The sequence below is a fragment of the Prinia subflava genome, chromosome 4 (genome assembly GCF_021018805.1).
Source record: "Prinia subflava isolate CZ2003 ecotype Zambia chromosome 4, Cam_Psub_1.2, whole genome shotgun sequence".
Lineage (NCBI taxonomy): Eukaryota > Metazoa > Chordata > Aves > Passeriformes > Cisticolidae > Prinia > Prinia subflava.
In genome coordinates this window covers 6,720,256-6,741,276 of record NC_086250.1, presented here as the reverse complement: position 1 = coordinate 6,741,276, position 21,021 = coordinate 6,720,256, and the positions used below count along the sequence as shown (strand labels likewise).

The window sequence follows — 21,021 nt, the reverse complement described above, 5'->3', positions numbered from 1 at the left end:
AGCTGGCAAAGGCCCTCTAGATTTTCAACACAATTCAAAGATTTGTTTGTTGATTTTCATTTTAATTGAGCATTTATTAGTGGGCAAAATGCCATTAAAATTAATAGCTTATATTCAGCTTCCAAGATAAGATCATTAGTTGCCAAAATAAGCTCTTGTACATTTAAGTTCTGACACCTGAAACTAAGTGACCTCTTTCTGCCTCTTATTTTCAACAACAGCCTTCCAGCTATCACTACCCAAAGAAAATGAGCTCCAAAACATGCATCACTAACTAAATTACTGAGATATGATGACAAATTAGAGGAATTCCAACTGAAATAATTTAAAGTGAAAACATTCCTTGCATCCAGTATCATTTTGTGTCTCACTCTTTTAAGTATGCAATAAAATACCTGGCTCTTTTTTAGGAGTGTAATCACTGATGGACAAATCAATGCCTTCTTGATCTTTCCCACAGCAAGTCCTGAAGACAATTCCACACTGGTATCCTATCTTCGGGTTGGGTTCACAACTCTGTCCTTGAACTTGGGCGGCCTTCCCCAGCAAACAACAGTAACAACATGTCTGTTAAAAAGAAAATGAAAATATTAATGAATTCAAAGCAACGTGACCTTTGACAATGATGTCAGTAGTTATGTCACCTTGGCACCAATAAAAATTTTTCTGCAAACTTTTAAAGAACTCCTGGTATACTTGGGCTTGAATTTCTTAACCTGCTGTGGAGTTCAATGGGTTCTGCATCTGGCCAAGCACAGAACTGGTCCAGTTCTCAGAAACACTGTGTAGGTGTGAAGGTGTGTGCAAGCTGATGTGGAGGACCACAACACTTCCACTGGTATGTGGGATTTCATTACTCCTGCCCGCACAGCCTGGATTCAAACACCAGCCAAAGGTCAGAATTCTTCACACCCCTGCTTCCCATTCGAGTCCAATTTAATTAAAATGGGATACATTCAATGAAGTGCAGGGCTCAGTTTGACTGGAGCTGCTTATTCCACTTTCTCCTTGAACAAAGAAACACACCTCGTCCAAGGTTTGCGTTAGTAGGTCACAAAGAGGAGCTATTTTGCTCTGAAAAGCACACTCAGACATTATTTAAAAGCATCACTGTCCTGACATGGCTTCCTGGAGTAATATATGATCCACTTGTTTGAGACATGCTGAACTGCAGCCCTGGAATACTCCACAGAAACAAGGACAGCACAAGTTAATCCTGTGGAGGCTTCCTTTATTTTAGATTGAGAAGATGCTGCCCATTTATTGAGTTTTCTGCCTTGCTGTCAGAAAGCAGCAAATGTGTTTAGTAATAAGCTCACTTTGTACCTCTAAGCCAAGCCTGTTTTTCCCTTGGAGTGTTTTTCCCTCTGTCCTTATCTCAACCCATGAACCCTTCAATAAATTTTTCTCTCCTCTGCCCAGCTGTAGCCTGGGAGGGTGAGTGACTCTCCCCGATGCCTGGCCGGTGTCAAACCACAACAACTGGTGTTTATCACAACTGAGTTTTCCTCACAGCTTCTACACTGGCAAACTCAAAAGCCAACATTTCATGACTGACTCACAAAAGAAGGTGGAGAAGCTGATGAAGGGCACACTCAGGATTCTGTAGACCTGGACACAGCTCCACATATTTCACCTGTGAACTTGGAAAGTCACCTGTACTTTCAATTCTCCCGCTGTAGAAAGTGAACAGCATAGCAGGGATAAGGAGACTTTGACTCATGTCCCACTCTGGAATTCCAAGACACAAAGCAGCATGGGACTACCACTAGCATGACCCTGGCATAATGAATCAAAATGTTTTCTTTTTCACACCAATTTCCTGGCTGTTGGCCTGTTCTGAAAGCCTTTGATCCTTTAGTTCGGAGTGAAGACTAACCTTCATATTAGTTCAGTTCTTGAGGTGTTTGCAGCCATTTTCCAAAGGCTGCCAGTTGCCTGGAAGCAAGCTGTGATGACTATTTACTTATTTGCTAGAACCATCACTGCTTTCATAGATGATACAACCTAACAATCAAGATGTTATTATACCCTTTCACTGCCTGTAAGCCTCTGCTTCTTAAATCACTCCAGTAATAATAATAATATCAAATTTTTTTCCCCTGGTATTGGCAAAGTCCCATGCTGCTTCAAAGCCATGCCTTGCTCCTCATGTTTGAATTGACAGTAGACAGCTGTGTACTACCTGAAGTCCCACAATCCCTTGACTGTCTTCTCAAACAAAGGAATAAAGGAGTAAAGTTACATGTGAGAAATTTGAAGATTTATTTTTGGTGAGAATAGGAAGTACCTGAAGTTCCTTAGATGAATAAAGTCTCTTGATTATGTTGACAATAGTTTTACAATGTTTCTTATTATTTATATTTGGATTTAAGCTGTCAGTTTTGGTGTGAATCCTGTGGTAACACTGCTTTTGGTATCTGTCCACAAGAGGTCTCTCCCTTGCTGAAATTCAACTAGATGCTAACCAAAAACCCACTAATAACTCAGAGGAATTTTCCAGAACTTTTAAAGAGCTAAACAAAAGTTAAAAAATATTTTCAACAGTTCAAAGCAATAAAACTTTTGTGCTCACCTTTTACACACAACCAAAGTATTCATGACAAAACTTTTGAGATAAGGATGTATCTCAACCTTTGAAAAGTACCTATGACAAATTTGGGGGAAAATGTCCAAGTACCTTGAAGGTGGTCAAATTTCTAGAAGCTGCACTCCTTTTTGCAGGGCTGTTGTGGTACAAACTTCCAGAAAATGATTTCTACATCTCATGTATCAGCATCCTGTCTAGAAAGTGATTGCTTTCTTTCGATGAAGATTTTAAAGATTAATCATTCATTTTGCATCTTTTTTATTCCAAGGCTAGAAAAACTATGCTTCCAAACAACCAGAGGACAAAATTCTACCCATCATTTCCTATGCCTATTGCATTTAAGCTAAGGCAAATGTTCTCAAAATATGGTCTTTTTATCTTCTTTCTAATCCCTTTGGATTCAAAGAAAAGATTAGCTGTCTCATTTGCTGTAAAAGGCTACAATTAATCCTACTATTTGAATTACTAAATCATTCTTCCTGCTTCCTTGAAGGGACAAAGATACAAAAGACATGACCTAAGCTTAAAAAAATGGACCAACTTAGGCAAAATGATGCCAGTTTGTTTACCACAGCAAGGCACAACTTCCAGACATTGTATGTCTCAAGGTGATCAAATTCAAAATGTAGTCAACAGAAGAAATGATGAATTGTCCACTGATACTAGATCATAAGTCACCTGTGTCCACCATGGATCAGAGATTACCTTCAAAGGTCCTACTACCTCAGTGAAGTTGTAAAGTGTAGGATGTTCCTGTTAGGCAGTGGAAGAGCAGAATGTGATTCACAAAGATTAATTAACTCAGACTATGTTTTTGTATTCTCCCCTCTGCCTCAGCTAAAATGCAACATGACAGCCTGCTCTGTTGAACAGGGCTCCATTCCTCAAAGAGAAGGACAAAGCGAACCACCTTAACAGAGACATGAGGTCTCAGGCAGGAAAAAACTGCTCGTGTACAGCAGACCAAGTCTAATGACCTTCAGGGTCAACCCTAAATAACATCAATTCCATTTCTTAGAGATAAACAGGAGTACCTCTGGTGTCTCACCTTGAAGTATTCGGCTTCACAAGAGGAATTTTTGGCGATGTGTGAGTCGCACTCCTCGCGCACGTTGGCAAATTCAACCCCGTCGGAACAGGACTGCTTCTCCAGCTGGCTGCGGCAGCACTGCACCTGGGTCATGCTGCCAGCAGCACGGAGGAAAGGGAGAACAACGTGGGTCAAGGACAGATGAGGCAAGATTTGACAATTAGGACTCCTACTAGTTATGCAGAAAGGGGTTTCTGTGGGAACACTGCATAAAGATATTCTCTGGGAGGAGGCAGATTGTCTGTGACATGTTTAATACAGTTTCATTGCTGATCTATCTTGCAGTCTGTTCTAAGACCTTTTTAAAACCAATGGGTAACTTCAACCACACCTGCCTCAGAGCTCAAGGTCTTCAGGTCTGCATTCTGGCATGTTTTGTGACAGCTGGTGGCTGGGGAGTCTGATGGAAGGGAGAAATCAGGCCCTGGCTCTTGTGAGAGCCTGCAATCCCAGTCTACCCTTGCACCTGCTGCCCCAAATCAACAGGTATGGTATGTGGAAGTAAGACCAGAGCATGGTTCTGTGGGACACCTGGAGATAATGGAGAAAAAATGAAGACACCAAGGGAAAGAACAGTGAGAAACAGCAGAGTGTATTGCAAACGAGGGGAAAAGAAAGACAAGGGAAAGGAAAGTATTACAGGGCAGGGAGCTGCGGAGAGGAGACAAGATAAAATTGTGCAGGAAACTTAGTGTCATTACACTGCTCATTAAATCATTCTATTTTATCTCAACATCAGTGAAAAAGCTGGAAACTTGTTCCTGCAGGGAAAAAAATATCTGCATGAGGAGGCTTTAAATGTGCATGAGGTGGCCTCCAGTCTGGTAGCTACTTGTCACATGAATACAAAGCCCAGTGAAGACCTCTCTCCTCTCTCTACTCTGCTTTTATGTGTGACTTTGCTTTGCTCAGTAGTTCTGTGGGTAAAGCTCTTCCACCACTACCTTCTGCTACAGACACTGGGAAACAGAGAAAAAATACCCTATACTCCTAAAAAATCCTCTATTCCACTGCTGGAAATTTTGGTAATATCAGGAAGAGCAGCGGGTTAGTGGAACTACCGAGCTACAGGCTTCTCCCACCATCACCTGAGATAAGTGCCTTACCATGCATCCCATCTGGAGCAGCTTTCCTGCTCTCCAGGACCATAGGAATGACCTTTCAGCTCCCAGGCAATGTGAGGAACTCCCTCAGTTCTAAGGCCATGCAACTAAAAGCAGGGGGCATGTGGGTACTGGACTCAGATTACGCATCTCTGTGCATGTGGGTGAGACCAAGTTGTCAAGATACATTCCTGAAGATTCCAATTGCTATTTATTAGATTGTACGTGGGCCACTTGCAACCCAAATCACTCTAGAATTCTACAGTTTCATGATTAGTAATGGTCTGACTGTAGTGTTCTCACTTGGACAAAAACAGCCATGATATTTCAATGCATAGGAACAAAAACCAGGACAATTTCATGAACAAATTATTCAAAACTAGACTGTAAAATCATAGCAAGAAGTTAAGCCCAGGACAGTAACTTTATTTGGCAGTATATTTGAAGTTTTTGATATCTGATTTAGTTCCAGTTTGGAAGAATATGTAGCTTTTTTGTTGCTGAAATTCCCTCTGAAGAAGAATTTCCATTCCCTGCCCAGCTCTGGGGTGGTCTGACTTTCAGGGCTTTGGAAGCCTTTAAAAACTGAACTCCAAGCCCAAGAGTGTGGGAGCTGAGACTTTCCAGCCTCTTTACCCCTCCAGATTCTCTTGAGGAGCTAGATTGTTAGCCACAGACAAGCAAACAAATAAACAAACAACAGCAGTCTTTCAGTAGATCTGTTTGATTCCTGGTGTGGCTTTGTTTTTTCAAACACAAGCCAACTCTGTGAAATCTCTGAAAAACACGCAATTTCAACCAAAACAAGAAAGTTTCTTAAAATGTTTCCCACAGCTGTATTCATAAGTCATGTGGTCCAACCCAACTGTAATAAGGAATTAAACATTAATTGGATACTAGATTAAAATACCATTTGTTCATTCTGAGAACAACAATAATAAAATCACACTTCATTGCCCAAATCCTACAGCCAAGCTGCACTGAATTTTTCTGAAAATAAGCAGCTATTCACAATATGGCAGGTATTGTATTACACTAAATATTGAACCTTTGGGAGCATGAGGCCTCATAACTGATATTCATTCAAGATATTTCAGATAAAATCATGCATTTCTGAAGGATGAGTTTTGTTCATGGCTCACTAGTGAACAAAAATCACCAAGACATTTAAAAAATCCTTATTTGTTGTTTCAGATGTTGATCTAAAAGTTACTTCTCTACTAGATAATTTGATTATAAATCAAGTTAAGAAATCATGTTTTATATTCTCACTTTCACTTTCTGCTAAAATTTAACAAATGTGGTTGATTTTCATGCAGTTAACTTCCAAATTAAAATCTACACACCCACTTACATCCACAATATTTTCACATTTATTATTCTCCTATCTCAAGGATGCACTCCTAAACCAGCACAAATGTCATAATTAATTATTTTTTATTCCACTTATTTTCATAAAATCATTAAAATTATTTTTTTTTCTGAGAACAATGTCTTTTTGAGCTACTCTTATTACCCTCTATCTCCCTCATTCTACTTCCTTCAAGCTATGTCAGTGCTATTCATGTGTACAGTGGAAGGTCTCAGATAAAATATCAAAATTAAAAAGAATGATTTTGCAAAAACAAGCTAAGCCTTCCAGCCTTAGATTCTTCAGTCTGCATTCTTGAAACACTAATAAATAATGTTATTCCTGATGTAATTCCAGAAAGGCTACACATTGTTAAAGGCATGCAAATACCATGTGGAGATAGACTGTTTCTGGCAAGGGAATTAAGTTGTGCAGGGGAAACTCTTCACTTAGAAAGGAAGAAGACTTATTGGACAGGTTGAGTTCCAAAATGAAATGGCAGCTCTTTCCAGCTGCCATGAGTTTAACCACACCACAAGAAAATGAATGAATGGGAAAAGATCTGCTGTGATGACAGCCAGATATATTACTCATTAAAATTCTACACTTGTATTTACTGAGTCACAAAGACGCAGAGATAAACACTGACATTGTCCAGAGAGATAATGCAATGAGATAAAATCATGTGTGGGGCAAGAAACCGCAGTGAGAGATTGCAGATATTGGGCCCAGAGCTTTGTTTCAGCTTAAACACAACGGAGTAAGAGCAACCAGAGGGATCTTTGGAACTCATGAACTTTACACAGGGTCTGGCTTATCTTGTGTAGGACAAAAAAGGAATGTTTGTAGTTTGAACCACACCACACTCAGTAAGTGACGCTGACACAGCTGACAAGTCCCTCAGGATCCACAAGGGACTTTGGGAGAAGAATACTACAAATATGCTGGAACCCAGAAGTGTCACTTTGTTTCTGGGGTGCACAGCAGATATGAGAATGGGGCTGGAAACCAATCCTTTCCTTACCATGGAAGACATTTTCCCTGTGAGGGTGGTGAGACAGTGGCACAGGTCGCCCAGAAGAGTTTTGGCTGCCCCATCCCTGGAAGTGTCCAAGGGCAGGCTGGATGGGGCTGGGAGCAGCCTGGGATGGTGGAAGGTGTCCCTGCCCATGGAAGAGGTTGGAACGGGATGATCTCTAAGGTCCCTTCTAACCCAAACCATTCCAGGATTCTGTGATTACTATGGAAGTATTTTAAATGGTTGGGCAACAGCCAAGGGGATGCAGTTCTGACTCAATAAGGCAGTTGATTCCTCACACAAACAAGAGCCTCTAGCAGTAGGCTTCCTTTGAGGGAGGGACTGAATCTGAGGCACCACTAAGTTATTACTATTCTAAACAGAGGATTCAAAATCAGCATGGAAATTCTTGTAAAGCAAACTGGGGAAAGGACTCATATCTATTCTCTTCTGTGTTGCAGTCTTTGCACAGTAACTGCAAGAAATCCCTTTTATTTCAGGAACTTTGTCAAACCTGCTCACTTCAGGATATGTTTTCCCCTCATGTTCAACTGCTAAACTTGCAAACTGACACTGAAATATGCAGGACAAACAATTCCCCCGGCATCAAGATATGGCTTTCTACCCCCCCACTTTTCTAGGGCATTAAAGTCAGATGGTCAACACAACCCTGCACTGCCCTGGATGGTCAGGGGATCCCAGCTGGGGTTTAAACAACCACAGGAATGCTGACATGTGGCCCCCAGCAGCTCCCACTTCCTGCAGGAGTCCAAGCAGAATCCAAGTTCTTTTGAAAATCTGTGACCAATAAGGCATCCTGTTTCTCAATCCTCTACTCTCACCTGCCTAGACCTCAGCAAGAGCAATGAACCCAGGTCTTTGTGCAGCAGGAATAAATGTAGAACATCAGTGTCATTACCCTCATGGGCCTGCAAAAAGAATCATGTTCCCTCCGTGCTCATTCTGGCTCCAGTTACACCAGCAGTTAGCAGCAGAATTTGGCCCTGACAATTTGTGTCTGAAATGGCATCCTAGAGTGATTTTTCTGTACCTCTCACAGATATGCCAGTTTGAAATCATAACAGGAGTAAAATAATATTGATTTTTACAAAGGTGCCAATTTTATTTAGTCATTTTTAGAATGAAACCAAGCTTCAGGGAGAGCATGCAATCATGAATAAATGCAACCAAACTGAGTTTATCAACTTAGAGTTTTGTCAAGATGTGCTCATATCTCTCACAGAATACATGCCTTTTATTTCACTAGGATAATTTCTTAACTACATCTCAGTTATGCACAAAAGCTAGATGAAGTATTAGTGAGCTTTTTTTCCCAGTTCCTATGAAGTCCTAGTGAGTATCTAAAATGAAAATCTTTTGAAGAATAAATTATTTACAGCAGAATCTCAACTCACATTAATCAAACGATGATTAAATCATCAAGATACTCACTCCTAGATTGTTCAGTAAACTTGGTTTCCTGTTTTTCCTCCCTCTGTTTTGTCTGTAATTCTTATGACCCTTCAAGTATTTCCTAAATTGGCATTTATTTCCTATCTGTCAATTCTTCTGCATAAGAGACTGCTTTTGGTGCCAGTATAAATGCAAAAGTCAGAAAACATGGATAGACTTCCCTGGAAGACACATGCTTTCTGTAATAAAGATCAACCCAACACTTCTACAATTACCAAGGTTAAATCACTTTGCAATCCATTTGAGTAGAGGGAAGTAAAGTGCTTTAAATACAAATTTCTCTGTGAAGCTGCCTCTCAAACTACCAGTTGTAAGCTCCACTAATTAAAGGTAACAAGTGCATGTAACAGCAAAAATAATGCAAACTATCATCGACATAAAAATACAAATGCCAAAATAACATCTAAGAGATGCAGTAGAATCAAAATCTTAATGAAACATTTGCCTGCATTATTTCACTTAGTAGATTACCAAACAGAAATATCCTATTAACTCTCAGTAGGATAAAAAAATCTCTATATTAACTGAAGGGTTCTATTTTCTACAGTCAGACGCATTTCACAGAATTATTAAAACACAGAATGGTTTGGATTGGAGGGCACCTTAGAGCTCATTTCATCTACCCTTCCTGCCATGGGCAGGGACACCTTCCACTATCCCAGATTGCTCCAAGCCCTGTCCAACCCAGCCTTGGGCACTTCCAGGGATGATGCAGCCACAGCTTCCCAAGGACAGACAACCTGTGCCAGGGCCTCACCACCCTCACAAGGCAGAATTTCTTCCTAATATTTAATCTAAACCTACTCTCTGTCAGTGTGAAGCCCTTGTAAATAGTCTCTCTCCATCTTTCTTGTAGGCTCCTTTCCTAAGCTGGACTAACTAGGAATCTCCTTGAATTGCTCTTTGGGGAGACATAAAGCTAAAGTCAACTAAGAGCTGCAGAACAAATACCTGTACAGCACCACAGAAGGCTGCCTCACATAAATATACACATAAGTACATATTCAAACCATAGATTAGCCATGGAGCTGCTGTGTTTCTCTATAAACATTTGCCCAGAAATGTGGCCAGATTCACAGCCAGCTTGGTGACATTAGAGCAGCCACACTGAGATGTCCTGGCTGCAGGCTGAGCCCAAGCCCCATGAGCAGTGGGAAAGCCTCTGAGGAAGAGGCAGTACATGCCACATGGGTTAGGGCTGGGGGAATCTGCACCACACTGACAGCAAAAATTAAAAGGACTTGATGGAGGAAAAGTTGGTACTCAGGAGGTACTCCCCAAGGGTATATATGGAGTTGAAAAGCTGGGATATAAGAGTTGGGTGCTTCATCTTGTAAATTAGCTTTAATACCTGCCATTCCTAAGGTTTCACATTACAGTATAAACTGTGTTTTAATATATAATATGTAACTATGTACCTGCATTCTCTAGACTCCGATATTAATGGCAGAGAAGCACATATTCTGTTTTTAATTGCCCATTCAACACCTTTGTCACAGCATTCTTCCACTGACAGATCTGCAGAAATGAGGAAAGAGAGAAAAACACAATATATTTAATACAACCTTAATAAATGGTATTGCATCTGCCAGTTAAAAAAAACCCCAACCAAACACAAGCAAGTGAGTTTTTCCCTCCCTGACTTACACACAGAACAGGGCGCCCATACAAAAAGCAGCCATGGCCAAACAAAGCACCTGTCAGCACTGTGCAATAAAACCCAGTGCTGGAGGTTTTCCTTCCTCGGTGAAGCAAACTGCATTTTCTCCTAACCTTCCACACAAAGACACAACCTAGGGACTGATAAACTGGCAGAAACCAGTTCAGATAGTCCTGCCAGATAAAAGGATCTTTGGGATCGCACTCCTTTATTATCAAAAGCAGCAGTAGCAACCAGCGACCTTTTAAAATCCTGAAGAATACAGGATAAACCTGATATGAAAAACAGATGAATCTCATTACAAGCAAATTTGCAGAACTATTTTTTTCCTGAGGTTATTATCCAGTTAATCTGTTTTCAATTTTTTACTCAGAAGTATGTCTGTAAATGCAAAAGTAGTGTAGAGAGGAACAAAAAGGTATATGGTATTTTGATCACTTAACATATGAAAGAAAAATTAATCCTGTTACCAACTTATACCAACACTGAAACTAAGGGGAAAACCACGGTGAAGACAATTATTTGCGTAAAGTATATTTTTGCAAGCTTCTAATTCTTCTAATTTAATAAAACTGAATACTGTTAATGAACTGAAAAGCATTACAGGTTTGCTTCATATTCCAAGTGCAAAAGTTCACTGCACAGCGGGTGTATCAGAACTTGGAATAAAACTTGAGTCACACTTTTCTATTAATTATCTTGTAGTCTGAACAGCTCCTTGTGTAACAAATACACAAACTTCATAAAAACCCTATCTGGTTATCCAGAGGGAGAGCTTTCAAATGATTTCTCTCTGTTTCCTAAGTTTTTTGAGTGATGGCCCTGACAAGTTTCACCCATGAGTGCTGAGGGAGCTGGATGATGACACTGCCAGGCTACATACGATGATCTGGGAGCTCATGGCAGATGAGAGGAATTCCTGGAGGATGAAAGAGAACAAGTGTCTCCTGACTTCAAGGACAAGAGACAAGATCTGGGAAACTACAAGCTGATCACCCTGTTATAGAAGCATGGAATCATTCAGGTTGGAAAAGATCTCTGAGATCAAGTCCACCCTGTGCCTGATCCTCATCTTGTCACCCAGACCACAGAACTGAGTGCCATGTCCAGGGATTCCTGGGACACCTCCAGGGATGGGGACTCCACCACCTCCCTGGCAGTCCCTGCCAATGTCTGATCAATTTTCAGTGAAGAAATTCCTCCTATGTCCAACCTGAACAACCCCTGGAACAACTTGAAGCCATTTGGCCTTGTCCTGTCCCTTGTTCCCTGGGAGCAGAGCCTGATCCCCACCTGGCAGGCCCCTCCTGTCAGAAAGCTGTAGAAAGTGAGAAGGTTCCCCTTGAGCCTCCTTTTCTGCAGGCCGAGCCCCCCCAGCTCTCTCAGGTGCTCCTGATGCTCCAGAACCTTCCCCAGCTCCGTTCCCTTCTCTAAACATGCTCCAACCCCTCAGTGTCTTTCTTGTAGTGCAGGGCCCAGGACACAGGACTTGAGGTGTTCCTCCCCAGTGCCAAGTACAGGGGGAAAATCACTGCCTTGGCCCTGTTGGTCAAACTGGTTTTGATACAGGTCAGGATGTCACTGGCTTTTTGTCCATCTGGCACATTCTTCTTATTCTCTGGGAAGGTGATGGAGTAAATCCTTCTGGAAACAATGTCCAAACACATGAAGGACAAGAATGCGACTGGCAGAAGTCAGCCTGGATTTATGAGGAGTATATCATGCAGTAAGCATGATGATTAAGCATATGATTAGTTAATAATCTCACAGCCTTTGACAAGGCGGTGGCTAGTTCAGCAGATGAGGGAGTTGATGTTGTTTCCCATGACATCTGTAAGGCTTTCAACACCATCTCCTATAACATCATCATAGACAAGCTGCCAGTGGACACTTTAGCTAAGCAGACAGTGAGGTGGCCATGGGGGAGCAGTGCACCCTCCACCAGCTCACAGATCACACAAGTCTGGCAGGAGTGGCTGATACACCAGAGGGTCGTGCTGCCATCCAGAGGAACCTCAACAGGCAGGAGAAATGAGCCAACATGAACCTTAGGAAGCTCTGCAAAGGGAAATGTAAAGTCCTGCTTCTGGGGAGGAAAAAGGCCTATGCAGCAGCACACACTGAGGATGTGCCAGCTGTAGAACACCTGGTGGGCTCCGAGCTAAGTGTAAGCCAGCAATGCACTTTCCCAGCAACAGAGGCCCACACCAGCTTAGTCTGCTTTAGACAGAAGACTGGCAGCACATGGAGGGATGTGATCCTTCCCCTCTGCAGGGAGCTGATGAAACCACATCTGAAGTGCTGTGTCCATCCTGGGCTCCCCAGTTCAACAGACATGGACCTGCTGTACTGAGTCCAGTGCAGGGTCTCCAAGATGATCTATGCACTGGGGTACCTTTCATATGAGGAGAGACAAGAAGAGCTGGGACCCTTCAGTCCAGAGAACAGAAGTCTTTGGGGGGGATCTGAGGGGTTTTTATAAATATAAAAAGAGAGGAAGGGATTAAGAGGGAGCCAGACTCCTCTCCACGGTGTTCACTGACAGGACAAGAGACACTTGACACAAATTATACCATATGAAGTTCCATCCGAACACAAAAATCACTGCCTTACTGTGAGAGTGCCTAAACTCTGGAGGATTTCAAGAAGTCTCTTCCAACCAAAATGATCCTGTGACTGATTACTTAATGAAAAATAAGTAAGATCCTTCAATCTGCTTGTTGCACACAGGAAGGCAAATCTCATGTACTCATTTTTAATAGAGAAGATGAAGTTCAGAAGGATGAAATGACTTGCCCAAATTACACATCAAGCTGGTGGAAGAATAGGGAGCACACATGATTGTACCATCCTTAGCTTTGGTCCAAGCACATCTGAAATGAACACACTTCAACAGGCAGCCACATTATGTTCAAGACGACATCTTCACAAATTACTTTCTGCAGAGTTTTGTAAGGACATGCATCTGTCTCCTCTGGCTACACCAGTTACAAAGCCTTCATTCTCAGTGCTGCTGATGCAGGGCCATTACAGCCACCTTCCATCTGTCTGCACACCCACCTCCTAGCTTGTAGCAGATATTAAGATTAGCTGAAAGATTCACACTGTTCTTGATCACTCTGACACACATCAGATTGAGTTTGTACCTGCTCAGCTGGCAGATATTCACATGTGGGGAAGGCAAAAGCAGCTGAAAGCACATAGAGAAGGTATTTCCCTTCAGTAATTCAGGGGTTTTTTTGCAGGGAACAGCCTATATTCCCAACCAGAGATTATAATTCAAAGCAAAAATTAAAGAGTTGAATGATTGTAGGATGCATAAGTCATCTTGAGGTAGATACTCTTAATACAATTATCAATTCTACAGTGCAAAACTCTGTAGTATTTTACACAGTTCTGGCTTTTTCTGCTTAGGAAAGGTTATATCAAAATGCAAAATGTGTAAAGAAAGATTAGGAGGATGATCAGGGAAATCAAAGTCTTACTAAATGAGGAGAAACTGGGAGAAACAGACCATTTTAGGCATAGATGAGTAAAACCTGTGAAAGGACACAGTTCCTGTCAACAAGTAATGCAGTATTACAGTATTATTACAGTAAACAACAATCAAAATTACGGGATCAAGTAAACGAAACATGTTTTACTAAGAAAATCATTTACTTACAAACAGAATTTCATTTAAATGGTAGTTTGTAACAGTGCTCTGTATTCTATGACCCAGGTCATTCTTCTAGTCTTACCCAAAACAATGGTCAAAATTCTGTCATTACTAAGTCAAGGCAATATTTCTCTTGAATCCCTCAGTGTGTCCAAAATTCATGCCAGTGACTGAAAGCTAAGTGCAATTTATAATGCTTTGGATTAAACCAGTCTAGTAAATAGCTCTCTGCATGAAATCCATGCATTTGTGTCTAAACTCTTCTTTGGGAATAGGGACCCTGTCTGGGGCCCTCTGGCTGACAAACAGTCATATGCATCAAATTTCCTACAAAGGATTACAAATAACCTTATTTTTAGTGCTGCTGTCTGCAATCAATCTTAAGTGTGTTGAAAAATGATACACATTTAACTGAAATGCAGAGCTGGCTGTAGGTTTTTGCAGGGCTTTGTACAAATGAATCTTTAGCCAAGTTCCTTCCCAGAAGGACAATCCCTGGCTCTGGACACCAGCTCTTCCCTCCAAGCCCTGGCAACACACCTCTACTCCAACCAAATAACCCAGGAATTCAAAGCAGGCCAAGCTAAGCAAGCTTGTCTGAAGGAGTGCATCCAGATAAAGAAGGATCATGGAGAGTTTGTTGAAGGAGAACTATGGTCCAGGCCCATTGTTTTGGGTGACATCACAACTCATATCCTCTAAAGATCCTGCCAAACCTCTCCTGAGAATAGAGGGAAGTGAAAAACAAGCAGTAAAAAAAGCACTCCACCCTCAAGGCCATTCTTCTGAAACGTAACAATTAAACAGTGAAAAACATTTTCCCTTGGCTTTGCAGTTTGGTTTAAAAATGGTAATTCACAGGCAAATCCCTGCTCTTTCAAGATCTCAAAGTGTGTGTCTCACACTGGGTGTCAACTTCTGACTGCACTAGAAGTGATTCTATTTGGGCATTAAGAGTTGCTAATGAGTATTTAGAAAGAGGACAGACTTTACCACCTCCCAGCTGCAGCTTTGTTGCTGATTCAACTGTACACGTGCACATTCACGTGGCTCCCAGTTGGAAATCTCTGAGCAAAAAGTTCATACTGAGGCCATTTGTGCCTTCTTACACCCTCTTCAGGAGACCAACAGCATGGAGGGGCTGTGGCCTTTCTGCAGCCTCTCCTAACTATGAGTTGGTACTGCAGGGTGGGCAAAGCATCAGGCAGTGGGAAGCAGAAGGTAGAAACTACTCTGATTATGACATCTCAAGGAATCTCACTGAAAAGAATGGGGTTTTTTCTTCACTGTAACCACATCTCTTACTTCAGCTGGTAGGCACCTGGCACACCTCGGAGCTGCAGTGCCAATGACAATCAAGTAGGGATAACAGGACTGCTCCACTGAACCTGGTGCTCCAACAGTTTTGCCAAGTGAACAGTGTTTTATGCAAATCAGCCAGAGAAATCTCAGGCATCCTAAAGACAAAGCCCTTATGGGAAATGCTGATGACATAATCTGTGTTCAGATTAAATGTGCCCTTTTATTTGGAGGAAGAAACCCTACAGGAAAGTTGTAACGTGAGAATACAGTGTCAGATCCATTTTGTAAAACTGAGGAATGCTGGTTCAGATTTCTGGTATCACAAAACAGAAAAATATGAGGATAAACCAGAGCTCTGTTGATAGGGGCGCATGTTAACTTCCTTTTCATCACATACAGTAATTTTGCACGGTAACTAATGATTCATTCAGAAAATCCCAAGTTTATTTTGGATAAAATCCAGTGCAGCTTTATCACTGTTTTGTTCCTGTACAAAAGCATGTCCAGCAGGGCACCCAAAAGAACCTGAGCTCTATTACTATGGTTACAGCAAGTATACCTGTCCTAATGGATACCTGGTGTATGTTGGATTATGAGAGAGATTTCAGGAGTCTTGGGAAGGAGACAGCAGAAACACAGCTGGAACTAAATTCTCTAATTTTGCAGATGCCATGAAGAAAATCTATCAGACAGGGCAGGATTAAGGTCAAAAATATTCAAACATTATGTGCACATGATGCATTCATGTGCTGGTTTTGAACTATGTTTACGCAGACATGATGTGTACAAGCAAAAGTTGTTATTTTAAAAAAGATATTTTGTTAATTTTAACAGGATTGCCATAACTTGTGGGAGTTCAAAGCAAGAAATTAGGTTAATATCTGCATAACCTTAGTCTTCCATGATGTAATAATTGTTTATTCAGCTGCTGCAGTGAATATTTTCTGCAAAAGAAAGATAAGCTGAAGAACGTTACCCAAAAGCATGATTCCTGGAATGAGAACCCCTGAATTGTTTCTTGTGCAAATGATAAGCAGAAGTAAAAAGAACTGGATAAATTTCACAGCAGTAGCATTCCAGCTAGATCAAAAAGGGAGATTTTTTGCTAACAATCTACAGTAGCAGCTATTCTGCACAGCTGTCTCTAGTGGAAAGGTCTATATAAGTCCAGGATTGGACAGCTGTTCTATGGAACAGTTCTCAACCTGATGGTGAAACCAAACCAAAGGGACACCGGAGCCTAGGTGGGCTCACCAAGCCAGTGCCACTTAGGATTGCCCATTCTTCAGGGCAGTCAGTGATGTGACCCTCAAACTCCTTGATTTCCCAGCTCACATAACCAGCTGCAGTTGGGTATGGATTTGGAACTGAGTCCAGGTCAAGGGGTCAAAATCACACTTCTTATTAGGACGTTTATAATCCTTTAAGCACATGAATTGATTATGTTTGCAAAATGTGGTGCAGATCTCACCCTTCACTCAATTTACTCTGTAAGAGGCTCAGCACTATGGAATGTGAGAAAACAGAACATGATCATCACTTCTTAGCATATGAGGATACAGGCAGCAGACTCTGTGAGAGCTCAGCACTAATCCAACATGTTTCAGTAACAGTCTGTCATGCAGAATTTTTGGAACTTGTGATTGCAACAGGCATGCACTGGTTTAGGTTTCCAGTAAGACAACCACTTTCAACAGTCACTGTGTACCTTTCTGATAAAACCTCTCTTTCCTTGTCCAGAAAATTCTCTCCCTAGTGAGGCTCATCCATCTAACCGCCAGCTGGAAAAAAACTCCAAATCTACTTAGAGAATTTGATCCTCAGAATGACAGACTGGCCAGCCATAATACTCAGAGTCACATTCTTTGTCTTCCACTCTCCCTTTACATCTGCATTCTCACAAAACTACAGCAACTGCACACCCTTTTAACCAAGGCTCCCCTTTGCTCAACATTCAGGACAAACAAAGTGTGCTTGGCCTGATCTGCTACACCAATTTAATTCCTCCTGAACAATGACACCTGGCTGTTATCAGGTGGACAAAGTCAACTGCTTTTGTAGCAGGGACAGCACTTAAGTCCTGGCAGCTGGGATTTGTACTCTTCATTTTTTTGCTCTTCTTACCCCAAACTGTGGAAATGCTGTCTCTGGCAATGCAAATTCACTTTGACACTTAAGGTATTGAATAGACTTGGAGACATGTTTAGACAAGAGGGAAGCCAGCTGACTTCAAAGGTCCAATTGGTAATAGACTAACATGACAAATACAGCTTTGCTGTGTCTTCACATTGTGTGTAAACCTAGGGATTGGGCACACAGAGTAGGGGAAAGGGTGAAGGAGACCTGAAACCATGAAAAGGAAAGATGTACAACAGAAAATCTCACCCCATGATTCTCTGAAACAAATAGTTTGAACTGGGAGTAAAGGAGCAATGCAGGAGAACATTACTATTCTTCATCTGAGACTATGTGAGTATGTGATGAATCTCTTCAGAATGGAGTTGGAATGAAGATGCCCCTCTTCCATTTTGTATTAAAAGAAAGAAGCAAAGTGAATGGGAGCTTTTTCTGCAGAGAAGTGCTGGTTCACCTCAAGACTGTTCATCAAATACACCAATATGCTGATGGGGTACAGTGAACAGACACAGCTGAACAGAGGCACTAGTCATCTCTGGACAGTAAGATATTCTTAGTCATTCCACTCAATTCTTAAAGGTTCCCTTAAAGACTACGACAGCCTGAACTTCATAATCAAAACATCAAACTTGGAGCCAGGACAGCCTCTCACCTAACACCCGCAGCAGCAGGGGCCAGGAGGAATTCTCCAATGCACATGTTGTAGGATGCAAGGCTGTGCTCCTCACCAGCTGTCCCTTTCCTGTCCTGCTCTAGTCCCTCAAAGAGGATCTATGACTTTGGCTTCTTTCCTTCAAGTGTGAGGAGTCATACCAGAGCTTTATGGGCTGCCAGACAATCACTCACAGTTCACATGCAATGAAAAAATACGACATCCTCTCTAAACATGTTTAAAGGGTTTGAACCTTTACTTTCAGATGGATTCTCAGCTGAGGGTGATTATTTCAGGACATCTGAAATCACTGAAGAAACCCAGTGAGCACAGTAACTAAAGCAGCAGCACCCTAAAGGAAATGCCTGGTATGTTAGTGTGTTCTGTGGTTGGTTTGAAAACAGCCAACATTTTACTGGAAATTTTTTAGGTCTGGAGAACACTCATTTATAGGGAATGTGACTTTGGTAGCAGCAGCAGCAGTGGCCATCACACAGCTAGGGGGATTTTTCAGATACAGCCAAATCTCATTTTATGACATATCTGTGTACAGTTTATAAAACAAGTCCTTAAAACCTTCCATGGCAATAGGTGGTGAGGAGGACAGGCTACACGGAGGCAATGCCATGCTGCAACATCCACTATGTCCTTGGTGGGGAAAGCACATGCTTTACTGCAGGGTTTTTATTATGTCTCAGGTCTAAAAATAAAATCTTTCTAAAAACAGGCAACTGGTACTAAAAATTAGAAAAGACAACTCCATCTATTGCAGGAATAAAGCATCTTAGATATATATTTCTATATCTGTATCTCAAAATATCAGAAAATATGATGTAGAAAGCCTCAGGAGGTTATCTTGTCTTACTGACTCCTTTCAGGGAGACCTGATAAAATTCAGTCAGTTGTGGGCAGAGTTTTACATAGTTGTTCAAAATCAATATCAAGTGAGGCCGATTCCCAAACTTGTCTAGGCAATGTGCTCTTGTGCTCCAAGAAGCCATACATTCAGTACCAACAGAATTTTTTTGATATTACTTCACTGTTCACTCCAAAAGTGCATTTCAATTTTTTCTTTCATTACTACCTCTTATACATCCAACCTTCTGTGTACCTGAAGACTGCTGCTCCCTGAGGATGCCCTTTCTGGGAACAAATTAACACCGATTTTTTCATCTTTCTGGATAGGTTATTTTTTGGGCTTCCATGAAGAGGCTGAAGATCAAAAGACATTAATACCAGAAGAATAAAGATGCTAAAATTTTCTAGAAGATACGAAAGTATTGAGAGAAACTTGGAGTCCACTGAATCAGCATTGTGTAAACAGCTTAGTACATGTAATTTCTGTCCAGACTTTACAAACCCACAAGAACATGAAAAAAGATTCACAGCTCTGATGGACACAGGTGGACTGAAGAATCCAGACTCACCAAGATGACATGGAAGGACATACAAAAAAAGACCCATAATTGGAAGAACTGTAACTGCTCTGCCTGACCAACACCTGCTAAACTTTGCCTTCCATTTTTCCCCCTGTGAGAAAATCATGCAAATAATGAAATAACTTCACAGGATGTTGATAGGAAAAGTGCCACATAAGGCTTTCTCATTTAAGAGCAAATTTTAATTTTCTCTTGATTTCTCATTTCAAATAATGAAAAACTGTGTGATTAGGAAGTTTTATTTAGGGTATTAAACTTAACCTATTGCTAGTCCTGTTCATTTGTATAAAGGCCACAACCCAAAATGTACTGCATTAAATGATAGTCTTTAGGTAGACCTTAGGAGCTTTGGATTGAGTCCAAGTACATGTATGTATCCAAAATAAAGCTACTTAAAGAAGGATATGAGAATGTAACAGAGCAGCACATCTCAGAATATCAAACATATATGCTCAAGCATTTCTATTGTCTTAAAATGATTTCCATTTCTATTGCTATTCCTGTAAAAATGATTACAGGAAAAATATTTTCACACTGGGATTTCTGTATTTTCATCTGACTAGAAAATTAACAATAATAATTATGCTTTTATATACTGCTAAAGTAAAATGTATCTACTCTGTAAGCAGCAGGTTTATTGCTTAATAAAAAAAAACTATGGACGGTGATGGAAGATTCTGATATTCTAGTATTGCCATATCTAAAGAATAGTCAGGAAACACTAAGCAGATGGGATAAAATTTATAGCACAGTGGGTCAAGGTTCAAGTATGGAAGGAATCACAGACTTTACAGAGCAGGAAGAAAATACAGATTTTTTTTTTTCATATAATTATATAGCAATGCTTTAGGGAAGGTTTCATTTCAGAGAAAATATTACATGAGACATGTAAAACTCTTACATGAGATATCCTTGTTTTGAAATTATCTATACAGAGCCACAAATCAATATCTAGCTCTCCCAGATTTTTTGACTAAGCATTTATAGTAAAAGTACTCAGTACCTGAAATTTAATCAGTGACAAGAGCAAAGATGGAAGGTGGCAGTATTTCCAATGGATGTACTGCAAGTAGCATTTGTACATTATATCCTTCCAAAGCTTCATAAATCCTTGGAAACCCCCTAAAAATCTGGAATATACCATATGAAGTATTTCTACATCTGTACGCTTCAGCATTGATAAAGAAGATCTTTTCTGATATTGCTTTCTTTATTACTAAGATTAAAGTCTCAATCCAGATTTTGACTAGACTCAAAAATGAACCATTTATTGGGGAACATACTGCACCCTTGTGCAGCATTGCTCATTTGTGGTGCTACCATAACCCAGAAAACAATGTACTTCCTATACCTGTGTACTCAGCACCCAAAACTACATCAGCTTTCTTTGAATGAAAAATGTAACAATAATTTGATTAACTGAAAAGAATATGAATGAAAATCCCAGAGAATGTTGATATTTATTTTCTTGCTAAGATGCAGCAGCCCATACTTCAAATCCAAAAGGCAATTTCTCAAAACTTTAAAGTCTGAAGTAGGTTATAATAGG

General features: G+C 40.8%; 1 protein-coding gene across 2 annotated transcripts in view; it reads right to left on the bottom strand.

The window, feature by feature from the left end:
- The window catches only part of FBLN1 (fibulin 1), a 67,547-nt gene that overhangs the window by 41,927 nt on the left and 4,599 nt on the right, over nucleotides 1–21,021 (bottom strand). For both annotated transcript variants that reach the window (XM_063395293.1, XM_063395292.1), the window contains exons 2-4: nucleotides 10,044–10,143; nucleotides 3,639–3,774; nucleotides 396–567 (exon numbers count right to left, since the gene is read on the bottom strand). In XM_063395293.1, coding sequence (XP_063251363.1) covers nucleotides 396–567; nucleotides 3,639–3,774; nucleotides 10,044–10,143 — 408 coding nt within the window. The remainder of the gene's footprint in view (nucleotides 1–395; nucleotides 568–3,638; nucleotides 3,775–10,043; nucleotides 10,144–21,021) is intronic.